Consider the following 16,227-nt stretch of genomic DNA (forward strand, 5'->3'; position numbering starts at 1 on the left):
GGAGTCGCTGTGGGAGGAGCAAAGGAGGCACTATTGACTGTCAGACACAAAGCTGCGGGTAGGGAAATAGGGCGGAGAGTTAGAAGTACCAGGGAGGCGATAGAATGAAGAGTCAGAAGGTGAGGAAGGAGCAGAGTAGGAAGCAGATATGGTAGGAAGGGACCACTGCAGCCAAGCTTATTTCTAATGCTATGCAAAACAAAAGCTTTGACCTTGGAGGAGACTCAAAAGCATCCACGGATAGTCGAACACATCATATTTTTGTTTTAAATAACATATTTTCCGTGTTCACCCACAAGCACGCAAGCTAAATCAGAAGAAGGTGTCCTCTTACAAGCGGACAGCTTTTGCAGTTGTACTTGGCTCATATGACATGGCTCACTACAGATAAATAAATACAAGCATTTTCAATGCAATAGGTCTCGCATTTGCCAGCTTTTAAGCTATTGGGCTTATAAATGACAATGCCTTCTATTGATGTGTTTTTTAAATGCCAATCGCGCAAACTCTTGCAAATGCGAGACCACGCTAATGGTGGCCACTTCCCTTACTTTAGACGCAGCTCACCGTATTCAGGTTACAGCGAGTAGTGCTCAAAGAACGGGGTGCAGCCAAAATTAAAGTGAAAGCGCGTATAGTGCATTTTTTCCAAAAGGAAAAAAAATTAATGTAATTTAAAAGGATCTGTAGCGCGGCTGCTAATGTGAAACCGGCTCACGCTCTTAAATAAATAAATAAGCACTGTCGCTAAAGTGAAAGCGACCCACGTTATAAATGAAATAATTAAATAAGCTTGCCCGCTAAAGTGGAAGCGGCTTGCACTGTAAATTAAATAATTAAATAAGCCCGCCCGCTTTAGTTAAAGCAGGCCGCACTACAATTTAAAAACAAATAATAATAAAGCAGGCGGCCTGCTGCAATGTCGTTGGGGGAATAGGGGAAGATCATTAAAGAAAATAGTGCTCACCGACTCATAAAGAAGACTGTGTACCACCATAAGTGAAAAGTCCAATCGGGAGTTACAAAAGCAGACAAGGCAGTACCAAGGAGGGACTACTAAGTCTATTCACAAATGAAAAGCAACAATTTCGCAAGGACAGTAACAGGATCCAATTAAAAAAGATGGGCGGGAAATGGGTAGAGCGTCTATGCCATACCTCAATACAGCATGCCTCGCTAAGTAGCGCATGTGCTCCCCAGGCTCAACATAACAAGCATTTGCAATGCAATAGGTTTCGCATTATTAAAGTTTAAGCTATTAGCATTGCTAAATAATGCAACACCAATAGCTCAAACTTTAATAATGCAAGACCTATTGCATTGCAAATGCATGTTTTCCTTAATATGGTATCCAGTGGAACAGATTACTTATTATAAGTAATGTTCCCAAAACGTGTTTACAGGATTGCATTCTGACACTAGAAAGACTGCTATATAAGGGTTATTTATTAGGTGAATTGCCCCGACAAAAGCAAACATGTAATTCCCTCAAATCTAGAATCAGATCAAGTGTATGATCGATTCAAAACTTCAGAAACAGGTGTGCTTACAAAACAAAACATTTATAAACTATTCTTTGTTTAGCTCCAAACTGATGTTTATATTACTCTGGTTCCAGCCAGCTTTTGCCCCCAAATGTGAGCACTACTTCTTCATAGATCCCAGTGGTCAAACATCTTGGTTTAATAATTGATGCACACTTACTCAAACTAAATAAGTTCTGGAGGTGGCCAAATCATGTTTGTATCAATTTCACTGCGTTAGGCGAGTACTTTACTCGTTTACGCCTGCTTAAAAAAATCACCATTACTTCAATGCTATTTAATTGTATTCACCAACATTACTCATAAATAACCTGCAAGTGGTTCAAAACTTTTATGCAAGATTAGCGAGCAGTACTAATTGCAACTTTCATATTTCTAGAGGGGAGCGAAAGCAATACGAAGGCTGGTGGGGGAACGGCAAAGCAACATGGGGGCAGCGGCAAAGTGGAAGCCACACGGGGGATGGTGCGGGTGAATCTGAAGCAACACAGGACGGGGTGGGGGAAAGGCTGATGCAAAACAGGAGGGGATGCAAAAACAACTGCGGACTAGAGGCAACACAGAGGCAATGAGGGTATGCGCAAAAGCAGCACAAGGGTTAAACCACAGAGAATGCGGGTGGGGAGCAGTCAAGCAACAGAAAAAACGAGTTCAAATTGCATTTTTTGAAGTATTCAGTTTATGAACGCCTCCTGTGGGAATGTGAACAGCACTGCCAAATTCATTTCATTCCAGCCCCATAGTCCAAGCCCTGCATAAGGAATTGAGCGAAGAAGGCTATACTACTTGGGGTACCACTTACCACACTCCGTGAATGCCGCAGTGGGTATCTTAAAGTGGTAGGGTAAAGGGTTAATGTTTCCTTGCATGGCCCTGTGACATTCAGGTGTATGCAGCATCCCTACGGAGGCCAGGCAGCCTGTCGCTTTGCTCTGATACCCGGTTAATGAGCAGTACCTAAATGCAGGATGTAGGCGTGCGAAGACGGCCGGCCAGCACAAGCTGGAGACGTCCACTGGCTTTGCCGCTCTTCGCTGTCCATCAACGCCCATCATTGGGGAAACCACTTGTTATTTTTGGGCAAGGATACTTTTCAATCCCCACTTTCATGTATAGTAATTATCAGTAACTTCTATTTGTTTAGTGCTTGCATTACATTATCTGTCCTTTTTAGGTCTCGCGCCTAGCAGTGCAGTGCACAGCACTGCTCGTGCAGCGCAAGACATTTAGGGCCATATGTAGGTAAATGGCATTTACCGAATCGTAAATACCGAATTTTACCGATTCGGTATTTACAATTCGGTAAATGCCATGTAGGTAATTATTCTGTAAATATTACCGAATCGGTAATATGCGGTAATTACCGAATCGGTATTTACCGATTCGGTAATTGCCATTGATTCCTATGGGCCTTGAGGCCCATAGGAATCAATGGCAATTACCGAATCGGTAAATACCGATTCGGTAATTTTACCGATTTGTCAAGGGGGACAGGGTGTCACTTTGACACCCTGTAGCACCCCTGATTTTGGCTTGTGTGCAATGTGACACACATACATGCCCTTAGGGCATGTATGTGTGCCACATGGCACAGGTGTACATGCACGGATGTGCATGTACACAGAAATTCGTTATTTACCATGCCATTGTATTTCATGGTAAATAACGAATTTCTAAGGGCCTGTGGCACTGTTTCCAGTGCCACCTACATCCCAAAATTCCGATTCTGTACATTTACCGAATCGGTACTTTACCGATTCAGTAAAATTACCGATTCGGTAAATATACAGAATCGGTAATTTTCAGGCCCCCTACATCTGGAATTACGAATACCAGTCGGTAACGGCCGAAATCGGCCGTTACCGACAGGTATTTTCCCACCTACATATGGCCCTTAGTAGCTAAAAATGGGGTTTCAGAGACTGCCATAGGAATCGCACACGCTTGTGCGTGCGCTTTTCTTTTTGTATCCAGCTATTGGCCTTTGCTTGAGTATTTTTAGTTTGAAAAACCACTGTGTCATAGATGAAGTGCACACCTCCGGTTTGCAACAATGGCAGCTCAACATGCACAAAATAAATTCACAAAATGATATTTTTAGTTTGAAAAACCACTGTGTCATAGATGAAGTGCACACCTCCGGTTTGCAACAATGGCAGCTCAACATGCACAAAATAAATTCACAAAATGATGCTACTAGCTGGGAGGTGACCGCAAGGGTTGCCCTAATTTTCCCTCTCAGTTTCTCCTCTCTAACTTTTAAGCACTGCATCCATATGTATTGACTGACTCCTATAACACATGCGAGTGTAGGAAAAGGGGCTTCCTGCTGGCATCATGTGGGCCCCTCAAGCCTTTCATTCATGCAGCAGGAGACAGAGTCCTGATACCCGCTATGAAGGGACTAATGAAGGTGGAGTATGACTAATAGTCTCAAATTGCATGTGGACCTGACTTGAACCTGGTACTAATGATAATTCCCATACCAGTAAAAGTATGGTATTCATTTATTATCATTATTTTTTTAGACAATTAGAGCAGAGTGACAGATAATGGTCCTGAGGAATGCCAAGTACCTTTTGGTCTACTAAGGGAGAAACAGGTTGACCGGATTCTAATAGGGAACTATCCATAACCCTATTTTCACTTAGCTTATTTTAACCTGTCCTCTTGGGGTATCAATAAAGATTAACCTTGCCCACCAAGAGATCGTTTTAACTCACACTTAGCTACGTTTTGTTTTGCACTCTGCCTCTCACTCATAGCCCTAGATTGGATGACAGAAAAAAACCTTCCTCTCCTTGTTAGACCCGTCAGTTTTTTGGGTGGTCTCCCCTTATTTCTTTGGGTACCTTTCTGCCACCCATTATTTTTCCACCAACCCTTTTTGTGTGGCCTTAGGTCTGCAGGTGCCCCACCACTGCTAACCAGTGCTGAGGTACAGGTGCGCCTTCTTAAAATGGTAGATAGAGAGGGTTCCTAAGATGGACGTCTGCTAGAGTTACCTTAGAGCTCTGGCCCATAGGATAACATTAGAGGCTTCCAGAACCTTCCAGTCCACTCTAGTGACCCAGGCCTAGGCTATATAAGGGAGGACACTGGGCGGCCATTTTGTCATGACTGGTCTGGTTGGAGTGCAGACTGCAGTGTGAGGGGGATTATGACTCAGGCTAATCTGACTGCTCCTAGGGGCTGCAAGTTGGTTGTGGGAGCTGTCATCATTCCTGTTGATCTGGCCCTGCCTGTGAGGAATTTTCCAGGACCAAGCTCCGGCGTGGCCACCTCAAAGACTAATTTTACCTCAGCATCTGGTGAGAGTAACCTGACCTTAGAAGCCTTGGAGGGTGGTGTCGTGGCCGAGTAGGGCTACATGAAAGAAAGAACTTCCACCACGACCACTGTGGTAGAGCGGGGTCTCAAGCTGGGCCTGAGGTTGCTATTTGGCCTTATGAGTGAGCGCTAATGCAGTTGGAAGCCTTTATTAACTGGTTCATTCAGATGAGCATTGGCCGTGCCCTTTGAACCCCCCTCCTCTTCTGGCCGCTGGGTGACCTCCCTGAGGCACTGTGTGCTGAGAATCATCCGGCAAAGCCCACGCTAGGCGTGAGGAGAAGGTGAGCGCCGCCGGCTGGGAAAGAGACGCTGGGTAGGGTCGCTTGGCAACCGGACTCCCGCCCCGCGCGTCTCCACACACTTCGTCATTCCGGAGTTCCCTGACGAGACGGAGCCTGCAGCAGCCCTTTGTGAGGCCGAGCTGCTTCCCTGATGGACCGGAGCCGAGAGCGAAGAGGGCCTTGGGCTTCAGGGCCTACGTGGAGCGTCTCCGGCAGAGTTCCCTGCCACCTCCGGTGAATAGTAGGACCGGAGTGGGGAAAAAGGGGGAGAGTTCGGCCACAGCAAGGAAAGAGCTAGACGGGCGCAGAAGTATTTGGGCTAAGGGGGTGGGGGGGAGGATCAGTCCAAGCACTGGGTTGGTAAGAACTGGGCCCCGGGGCTGGATCTCTAGTGAACAACTTGACTTGCCCCAAATTAAGATAAGTGGTGTTCCAGCTCACAATTCCCCTTTGGAAGTGATACCGCCCGGATACTCAATGTGGGCACAATAAAGCAAAAGAGACCATGTCCCTTGACTTAGCAACCAGTATGATGTTTCTCCAAATGCATTCCTTAGCCTAATTCGTGTAGATGTTGAAACCTGTCAAGAAAGAATTTTGATGTAACTTTGAATGTGCAAGTGAATGACCGCTAATGTTACAGTTATAAGCAATGTACTTATCTGATTAATTTATCTGGCATCCTGGCACAGGTGATCTAATGGTGTTATTCTTGCTTGCTGACTGACAATTTAATTGTACTTGGAAACCAGGTGCCCAGATTGTTGTGAGGAAATGTAATGTGCAGTTTAATTAATGTATTGTCCGAAGTACCACTTTAATAAACAAGATATCCTTCAATTTCCTGATTCAAAGCAAAAAGTAAAAACCTAAAAATTTTCTATTTAACTAAAACGGTGTGGTGTCATTTTTGGTGGGTCTGCGCTGGGGTGTTGTAGTGAGTGTGAGTGTGATGCAAGCACAACACATTTGCCTTCCAGATTTAGCCTCTCTACCAAGGACCATGCTACTGTAAGTGGGTCGGCAGTCCCGGTTCCAACACTCCTCTCCTAAGGGGGAGTTGCAGCCTAAATTCTTCTTTTTCCGGCCTAATTTGGCTTCTAGCGAAGAGCTGTTGGATGATGGGATGTTGCCTTTACCTGAATATATTATAGGTCCAGCAGTCTCCTACTTTTTACATCTAATCTTTCATCTTATTTGGCATCCCTACTGATACGTAGATCTCCATTTAACTTTTTGAAGATGTGAACCTGTACTTCTCCTGGAAATAGATGGTGGCAGTACTGGACTCTGCATTTTGGGTCCGGTCTTTCAATCTCTTGCCCAGCAGTGGCCTGTATATATACTGCCTTAAAGACTCTTGCATAAATATTTTGCCGGAAGTGAACACAGCTTTGAGCAGTACCTTTCTCTAGTTCTTCCCCAGCCCATGAAGACATCTGATTTTCATCTAGTGGCCTGAAGAAGTTCTGCACTAGGACGAAACGCGGCTGCTGTACTGTGTGTGCTTTTTCCATGAAAATGGAATAAAGGGAGAAAACGGAGGAATTCTTCTCGTGTTTCTAATGGATATGGACTTTACAGTAGTTCCTATTTTGATCTATTGTTGCTATGTGGTGCACCTTTGCTTTTTGGTTTACATTGTCAAGTTCCTGAGGGAATAAGAATTGTAACGGTGTTTGCTATTCGGTGTGCACACGGACCCTTGTAAGCATAGAAGGGATAATAATTTTGAGAGCGATAATAGGTTAGGTGCTGGCTGTGAGAAGGTTCCACTGTTAGCCTAAAACATTCAAAGAAGGAAAACACTTTATATCACTACGCTAAAATAAAAGATGCTGAACTACAATAATACATTTACTTCACGATAATCATCTCAAATCAAAAGAGAACTACTGTCAAAAGCAGTTGGAAATATTTTACCGCAGATCAATTTCAATGATAGTGGTCATTTCTGATCACTACAATGGCCAACATTATCAAAGAATTAAGAAAAGACACATTTCTATGTTTATTAACCTATTTCATGTACTAACCAAAACAGACATGCAAACACTGACAGAGTATTAAAGATGCTACCGAAACATTCAAATGGCCAGCACTTCTACTCTAGAAAATAAATAATACACGGCTTCATAAAATTCACTGGGAGTTATTTGCCTACAAGAGATTTACTGTAGTAAACATACCTCATTATTAATGATCGTCCAGCCACAGGAGGATTCACTGTCACTTGAGTTCCCAGACATATTTGAATACCTGTACAAAAAGAAAAGACCAAATAGCCTGAGCTTTAAGTTAATAAACAAAGCAATTTAAAAGCTATAGTAGGCTTTAAAATAAATATACTTCAAGTAACCTACACATTGTAGACAACGTACGGTAGATCATTATATGTCGTAGTCTTGAAAATTCAGGAGAATGCCACATCTATCCGGTAGTACGATACAACTATTCACAGAAGAAGCCTAGTGAAATAAGCATTGTACTAGGACAAAATGGCTCCGAGACTAAACACTTGCTGCTGACATCTACTGTGATCTGCTTGAATCTAAGTGCATGACAGGACTCACTATGTAAAATCAAGTTACCATCATTATACATTTTAATGCTAGACAAAGCATTCGATAAAATGTACAAACCAAATCGGAAATTACACTCAGTTGTGGGCAGAAACAATGTTCAATTACTGTCTGTAGATCAGGTTTGTTACAAAAATATGAAAAACACATTTACAAGTAATTAAAAGAACTTTTCCAAGTGATTTCATTTCACCATTATATGTATGATATGTAGCAAAATATACAATAACATCAGATTGACTGTAGGCACTCTTGAGCATCGAATACATAGGTTTCCTTCTACAGTCTTCTTAATTGCGAACAACATTTAATAATGATACATATGTTCAAATATATCAAGATCAAAACTGAATACCTCACTCAATTTAATGTGTGCACCCTACAAATCTTGATGATTTTTCAGTCGTCATTGTTTCTTCTACTTGGGAACATTATCTTGGAAAACATTTTAAACTATTTGTTCAACAACAGAGGAGAATGTGGGGGGGAAAGCTAGTAAAAGTGAAGTAACTACCCAATAAACTATTCCATCTTTCTTGGTGGGAAATGAGAGAAAGAATTAAAATAATGATTGCCCACAAGTACCATTAACTGAGCAAATCTAACTTCATAAATCCCCACCGCATCCTTCTTCAATACTATTACACTTCTCACAAACTTTCCATGGAAAGGCAATAAGGAAATTAAGAAGAAGCAAGTAAAGAGAAAGGAGAACAAATGTTAAGAAGTAAGGCACATGAATTAAGATAGGCAGAACAAAAACTCCCTAACAAGACACTGTAATCAGAAAACCATTCTTTGAAATTAAAATAGTCATCGGGGTGTGGCCAGCAAGATGGCGCAGTAGACGTGCTTGTATAGAGCTACGTCAAGGCCTAACTATATCCTGCACAAATCTGGCATACTCGAGCCCCATCAACCCTGAAACCCCCCTGATTGATCCTGGGTGTGCGACAAGTACCTTGAGTGATCTTGAAGGGCCAAGAGGAGATCCATGGCTAAGCGGAGACTGCTTCGAAAGAGAGGCGAGAAGTCTTGACAAAATGGCAGCCGCAGGCCCCGCAGCTAGTAGAAGGGAGAGAGCGAGGATCCTGAGCCGCAACCGGGCACCAGTAAGATGAGGAAAGTCCATGTCTCGTCCAGACAAGTCCAACCGAAGGCAGAAAACCCCTGGTGCAGCCCGCAGAGCGAGAAGAGTGTCGGCCCCCAGGCGGTGCGGCCCTCATCAATGAACAGTGGAGACTAGCACTGGAAACAAGGGCATGCCTGTCCCAGGGCACCATGTCTCTGCTATGAGGGATGTGGTCCGGTTCGGGCTGAGAGCGACATTAGTCGGATTCCCCACCTGCGCTACGCAGATCAGTGTCAAGAAAGAAAACAAGTTACTTACCTGTAACTACAGTTATCCAGTATTGGTATCTTTCATAGATTCACATGCCTGAATCATTCCCCGTCGTCGAGGCGGGAGTCCCACGGTAAATTATATATATATATAGCAGTGCCTAAAAATCATTAGTAGTAGGCTAGAAAAGAATATAGGCCCAACTAGGCCCAAAACTTAGCAGCCTATCTACCTCATTATGTAAAAAGAACTGAAAATGTAGCCTCAGCCAATCAGCTAACCTCACCCTCTAGAACCTTCCCAGCCCAGGCAGTTCTCCTCAGATTTTCCCAGCACAAGTGAGAAGTAGTATCCATAATAAGAACTGCCCAGCCGGGGAGGAGGGTGGGTGCATGTGAATCTATGAAAGATACCAATACTGGATAACTGTAGTTACAGGTAAGTAACTTGTTTTCTTATCCAGTATTGGGGTATCTTTCATAGATTCACATGCCTGAATCAGAGTAGCAAGCAGTAATAACCATAACTGTCGGTAGAGGAAGGTGGGAGACAATCCAAACCATATATCCCCACACAACCTGGAAGGTACTAGAGCAATAACATATTTCAATACATATGCAAAATCATGACAATACCTTCATATAATATATATCTATATATAGAGCATTAAAACAGTATATTAGCACACATGTAGCAATAGAAAAGAAGAAAACCATAACAGGCTGACCTCAGTGAAGAAGATGCTGCAACACTGCTTCTCCCACTGACGTATCTTCATGTAGCACCGGCTGCAGGCAATAGTGCTTGGTAAAAGTATGCACACTTTTCCATGTAGCAGCACGGCAGATGTTTTCCAGGGTCACCCCTGCAAATAGGGCTGTAGACGCTGACATCATCCTGGTCGAATGCGCCTTAACCGTTCTTGTCAGGGGCTTGTTCGCTTTCTCATGACAGAAGACAATGACAGAGGAAAGCCATCTGGCTATAGTTGCCTTCGTCACTGCCTGACCACGTGTAGCTTGTCCATAAGCTACAAACAGTTGGGTAGATTTGCGCAAATCTTTTGTCTTTTGTAAATAGAATTTGAGGCATCTTTGGACATCCAAGGAATGCAGCATCCTTTCAGCTGGAGTCTTGGGGTCTGGAAAGAAAGTTTTGAGTTTCACCGGTTGATTGATGTGAAACTGGGTCGGAACTTTGGGAATAAACTTAGGATGAGTTCTAAGTGTCACACAATCTTTTGAAAAATGTAGGAAAGGTTCTGATATAGTGAACGCTTGTCTCTCACTTACTCTCCGGGCTGAAGTGAGGGCTAACAGAATAGCCACTTTCCAAGTCAAGAATTTAAGTTCTGATTTATGAATTGGTTCAAAAGGCCTTTTCAGCAATTGAGATAACACAATATTGAGATCCCACTCAGGAGGAGGAGGCCGCACTGGAGGGAAAACTCGAAATAATCCTTTGAGGAACTGTTTAATTAAAGAGGAAGAGCACAAAGATGGTTTGTTGTAACTCTTTCTGAATCTGGATATGGCAGCAAGGTGAACTTTGATAGAAGAAAAAGCGAGACCTGATCTGGCTAGAGACAGCAGATAAGGCAGAATCTTCTCTGGAGGAGCCTGTAGTGGATGGACGTCATGCTCTCCGCACCATAAACAGAATCTCTTCCATTTGAAGCGATAGGTTCTGATGGTAGACTGTGCACGAGCCTGAGATAGAACAGCTCTACAGTCTGGAGAAATCTCCAGGTCCTTAAACTCTAAGAAATCAGGAGCCAGGCGTGCAAGTGCAGCGACTGAGGATCTGGATGAAGTATTTGTCCTTCCTCCCTTGTCAGCATTGAAAGTGTCGGCTTGAGGCGCAGTGGAGGTTGATGGGAGAGTATCAGAAGCTCCTGGAACCAATACTGTCTCGGCCAGCGAGGAGCAATTAGGATTAGAGAGCAACGCTCTCTCTTCATTTTCTGTAGAACCTTTGGGATGAGAGGAATCGGTGGGAAGGCATATGCAAAGATTCCGGTCCACCTCATCAACAGGGCATTTCCTCTCGATCCTTGCTGATGGAACCTGCTGGCAAAGTATATGCATTTGCTGTTCTGTTGCGTGGCAAACAGGTCCAGTGTTGGTGTGCCCCAGAGCTGAAAAATTGTTTCCACTTGGCGTTGTTCGAGTTCCCACTCGTGACATCCTGTGAACGATCTGCTGAGATCGTCGGCCAGAGAATTCTGAATCCCCTGAACATGCTCCGCTCGAGGGAAATTTTGTGATGGAGTAACCATTCCCACATTTCCTGCGCTTGAAGAGACAGGGCTAGAGATTTTGTGCCCCCCTTGCTTGTTTACGTAAAACATGCTGGTGGTGTTGTCCGTGCGCACCAGCACTGCAGAGCCTGCAATTCTTGGCAGGAAGGCTCGCAAGGACAGGAAAATGGCCCTCAACTCGAGGCAGTTGATGTGTTTGTGCTTGTACTGATGGGACCACCGTCCCTGCACTTGAAGGTCTTGGAGATGACCTCCCCAACCCTCCATGGAGGCATCTGTCGTTAGAGTAAATTCCGGTAGGGTCTGAAGAAAAGTGAGCCCCGGAGACAAATTGTTCTTTGCCGCCCACCATAGAAGAGCTTGTTTCATCTTGGGCGTGACCTTGATACGGTCCTCGAAAGATCCGTCTATCTGCCGCCATTGTCGATGCAATTCCTCTTGGAGAGGCCTCATTCTGAGTCGAGCCAGTGGAACTAGATGGAGTGCGGAGGAACACATCCCTAGCAGGGAAACAAACTGTCGGACCGAAAGAGACTTTTTTGACCGTATTTGACTTGCCAGCTTTGTGATCTTGTCCTGACGAATTTGGGTCAAGAAGGCCTTGCACTGAGAAGTGTCTAGTACTGCTCCTAGGAACGTCAGAATTTGTTTGGGTTGCAGTTGAGATTTTTTGACGTTGAGGGTCAGGCCCAGATTCGAGAACATTGATAGAGCACTTTTGACCGATTGCCTTGTTGAAGTCTTTGTTGGACTCTTTATTAACCAATCGTCGAGGTACGGGAATACTTGGATTCCCTGTGACCTCAACGCAGCTGCAACTGGGACTAGAGTCTTGGTAAAGATTCTTGGTGCAGATTTCAGGCCGAAAGGGAGCACCTTGAATTGAAAATGGACACCAGCCACTGTGAATCTCAGATACTTGCGGTGGTATGGATGAATTGGAATGTGGAAGTAAGCGTCTTCCATATCCAGGGAAGCCATGAAATCGCCTTCCATGAGGCAATTGAGGACATCTGTGAGCGTCACCATGCGGAAACTCTGCTTTTTCAGATATTTGTTTAAGTTTCGTAGATCCAAAATTGGACGCCACTCTCCTGAAACCTTTTCCACAAGGAAGAAGCGAGAGTAAAGCCCCTGATTTTTCTGGGATGTTGGGACTTTCTCTATCGCATTTTTGTGTAGCATTTTCATGGCTTCCATGTATAACAAATGAAGACGAGGAGGGGAGGGACCCCTGGGCGGTGATGTTGGAGGTTTCTGCAAGAACTCCAGAGTGTGTCTGTGTTTGACTATGTCCAGAACCCACTGATCTGAAGTTATCTTCCGCCATTGTTGATTAAAGGCGGAGATCTTGGCGCCCACGGGGAGGGAAGGAAGGGAGGATGGTGTCCGGCAAAACTCACTGGCGTTTATTTGAATCGCGTCCCTGGTAGTTAGAACGTCGTTTCCCTCCTTGACGAGAGAAACCCGCTGACGATGACTGCCGATAGGACTGTTGGTAGTACGGCTTATTCTGAGGTTGATACTGGCGGTTTTGCTGATTTTGATAATGTCCTCTGAAAGAAAAACCACGGCCTCTTGCTCCTCTGAAAAAACCTCGCTTATACTGTAGTGTACCAAGCGATTTGGCCGTATCAGTATCCGTTTTGATCGCAAGCAATGCTTCCTCTATGTGCTTGCCAAACAATAGCTCGCCATCATAGGCCATGTCAAGTATTTTGGTCTGGACTTCAGGTCTGAAAGAAGTCGCCTTGAGCCATCCCTGCCGTCTGAGAACTGCCGCTCCGGCCAATTGTCTAAAGGCTGTATTGGATACATCGAGGGCGCAATCGATAATCTCAGAAGCTGCCCGCTCGCCTCCCATGACAACCTTCCTGACCTCTTCAACACGGTCATCGGGAACCAAGTTGATGAACTCCGACAGATCTGACCACATTTGTCTGTCATAACGTGCTAAAATTGCCAAAGAATTAGCAATCTTGACAGTAGCAGCGGCATTAGCTGAGAACTTCTTCCCAATCGCATCCAATCTCCTGCCCTCTTTGTCTGGAGGCGTTGAAATTGGTGCAACCGGATTCTTGGATCGTTGTTGAGCCGCTTGTGAAATCACTGAGTCAGGATGCGGATGACCAATCAAACATGAAGGAGTATCCGGTGGTGCTCGGTACTTCTTGTCGACTCTTGGAAGAACCGCCGGGATGGAAGCTGGCGTCTTCATAATATTAATCCCTTCTTTCCAAATATATTCAATGATAGGGATAGATCTGGACACCCTTCTTTGAAATCATGAATAAAACAGTCAGTCTGCTCAACCGAAACTGTAATTGCAAATCGAGCAGCTGCCCGGTGCATGATGTTATGAAGACCTCCTATGTCTTCTGGCGGAGAATCTGAAGGTTGTGGCAAATTAGGAGAGGGCATAGGAATGATGTAATCATTCCATGGTTCCGTAGGCGTGGAATCCGGAAGTTCCACATCCTCTCTTTCTTCCTCATCTGGAGAGGAGACGTCAACATCCTGACCTCCAGTCCCGGGGTCAACATCCTGCCTTGGAGAGTGCGAAGGATGTGGCGGGGGATTTACTGGCATGTCTACTGGCACAGGATTTGGAGTAGGCAGAGTTGATGGAAACCTCTGACGATAATCAGCCAGCATGGCCTGTAAATCCTGAATTAGAAAAGACGGAAGACGAGTCGTGTCTTCTGTGTGTTGTTGCTCCTGATGATAAGGAGTAGTTAAATTTTCCTGATAGTAATGAACCTCATCATCATCTTCATCCTCTTGATATTTTATGTGTAACTGGGAAGGGTGATGGGCCACTCCAAAAGGCTCGTCATCATCCCCTTCATTATCAGAATCTGCCTCCACGTAGTTTTCCAAAATATGCGAAGGCAAGAGGGGAGACAAATGAGAGTAACTCTGTCTCTGAAATGATTTCATCTGAAAATGGGTATACTGTACCCTTACCGGAGATGTGGGCAATAAATGCGTAGACGGCTCATTCAAAGATGCCAGCGCTGCTGTCGATGGTAGAAGTGAGACAGATGTGTGAGTTGCCGGTACTGTCGTCGACGGTATCGTCATTGGTGTTGTAATCGTGGACGAGGACTTGTTTGAAGGCGTCCTAGTAGACGGATCCGTCGACAGACTCTTCGTCGTCGAGCTTGTCGTCGACGGTGCTGAAACCTTCGTCGACGGGTTTGTAGTCGACGGGCTCTCCGTCGACGGGCTCTCCGTCGACGGGATCTTCGTCGACGGGATCTTCGTCGACGGGATCTTCGTCGACGGGGTCTTCGTCGACGGGGTCTTCGTCGACGGGGTCTTCGTCGACTGGATAGTGGAAGCCTTCGTCGACGGGGGAGCCGTCGACGAAAGCGTCGACGGAAGCGATGACGAACGCTTCGTAGATGGTGATTTGGTCGTCGACGGAAGACTCGTCGACGACGAGCTTTTCTTCGATGATTTTTTCTCAGAAGAAGAAACCATGACGGACATCACAGGAGAAGTAATTGCCGAGGTGGTAACAGTACTTGAAGAAGTAGAGGACGTAGAATAGGTGGTGACAGTGAGAGAGGACACCAAAGAGACAGCTTTAGTGCGGACTGTACTCACAGTAGAAGACTCTGTTGACGCAGCACTCCTTGTGGACTCAGAGGGTTTATGAGAGAATTTAGGTTTTTTCAATCTCTCAGGAGAACACCTCTCTTTGGAACTGGCTCTCTTACTTGAGGTAGAGGGTCTGTCCTCGTCATCTGTGGCAGACGACTTCAGTCACAAAAGAACTCTTGCCTCTCTATCCCTGGTGGTCTTAGGAGGGAAGGTTCGACATATCCTGCAATCCTTCACAACATGTGAAGGATGCAAACAATAAATACAGTCCGAGTGCTGGTCGTCCACATGGACCCTCTTCTTGAAGCATGAAGCACAAGCCTTGAATAAAGTCTTCTTTTCCGACATCTTGAGAGAATAGAAGAAATTTTGAAGAAAACTGAGTAGGCACTCAGGGAGACTCCCTTACACACGAAGTGCGGTGAAAATCTGAGGAGAACTGCCTGGGCTGGGAAGGTTCTAGAGGGTGAGGTTAGCTGATTGGCTGAGGCTACATTTTCAGTTCTTTTTACATAATGAGGTAGATAGGCTGCTAAGTTTTGGGCCTAGTTGGGCCTATATTCTTTTCTAGCCTACTACTAATGATTTTTAGGCACTGCTATATATATATAATTTACCGTGGGACTCCCGCCTCGACGACGGGGAATGATTCAGGCATGTGAATCTATGAAAGATACCCCAATACTGGATAAGTGACCGGGACATCCAGCAGAGAGATAGTGAAGCATCCCTCACCCAGAGGCTATGGAGTGTGCTCGAGCATCGAAGCTGCTGAAGCGCAGACTGCCGGAGGTGAAGAGTTGCAAAATAAGGTGAGAATCAGCGGTGGACTAACAGAAGGAAACCGAAGGGGGAGATTTGATCTGACCCAGCCTTAGCACCCCAGAAATACACTGCAGCCGGTGATGTGGGAGAAATAAAGAGCAGAGCAGCCGGCAGAAGACACTCCTTGACCAGTGGAACCTGGGTTAGAGTGGGGGGAGGGGGTCACAGGAGTAGTCTCCCACCCGACGAGTGATGAACCACTAATGAAAGAGGAAAGATACTAGCCACTGAGGATTTACAGCTGACTCCCTGTGACACTGCCCCAGACATATCCAAGAGAAAGATGAATGCCCAAGACCAATACTAGGAGCGACATGTTCTGTAGAAAGTCCCTCAGTCTCTCAGGATTTTTCATGCAGAAACAATAAAAAGTCAAGATGAACACGCTAGGACATTTGGGGCTGCAAATGCTGTGGTAACTATGTCAGTCTGGTTGGGGCTGCAACTGCCA

General features: G+C 45.1%; 1 protein-coding gene across 2 annotated transcripts in view; it reads right to left on the reverse strand.

Moving 5' to 3' along the window:
* The window catches only part of CCPG1 (cell cycle progression 1), a 314,779-nt gene that overhangs the window by 231,501 nt on the left and 67,051 nt on the right, over nucleotides 1-16,227 (reverse strand). For both annotated transcript variants that reach the window (XM_086958333.1, XM_086958332.1), the window contains exon 2: nucleotides 7,348-7,417. In XM_086958333.1, the coding sequence (XP_086814459.1) occupies nucleotides 7,348-7,407 (60 nt within the window). In that variant the 5' untranslated portion in view covers nucleotides 7,408-7,417. The remainder of the gene's footprint in view (nucleotides 1-7,347; nucleotides 7,418-16,227) is intronic.

Source organism: Lissotriton vulgaris, chromosome 2_1, assembly GCF_964263255.1.
Source record: "Lissotriton vulgaris chromosome 2_1, aLisVul1.2, whole genome shotgun sequence".
Taxonomy (NCBI): domain Eukaryota; kingdom Metazoa; phylum Chordata; class Amphibia; order Caudata; family Salamandridae; genus Lissotriton; species Lissotriton vulgaris.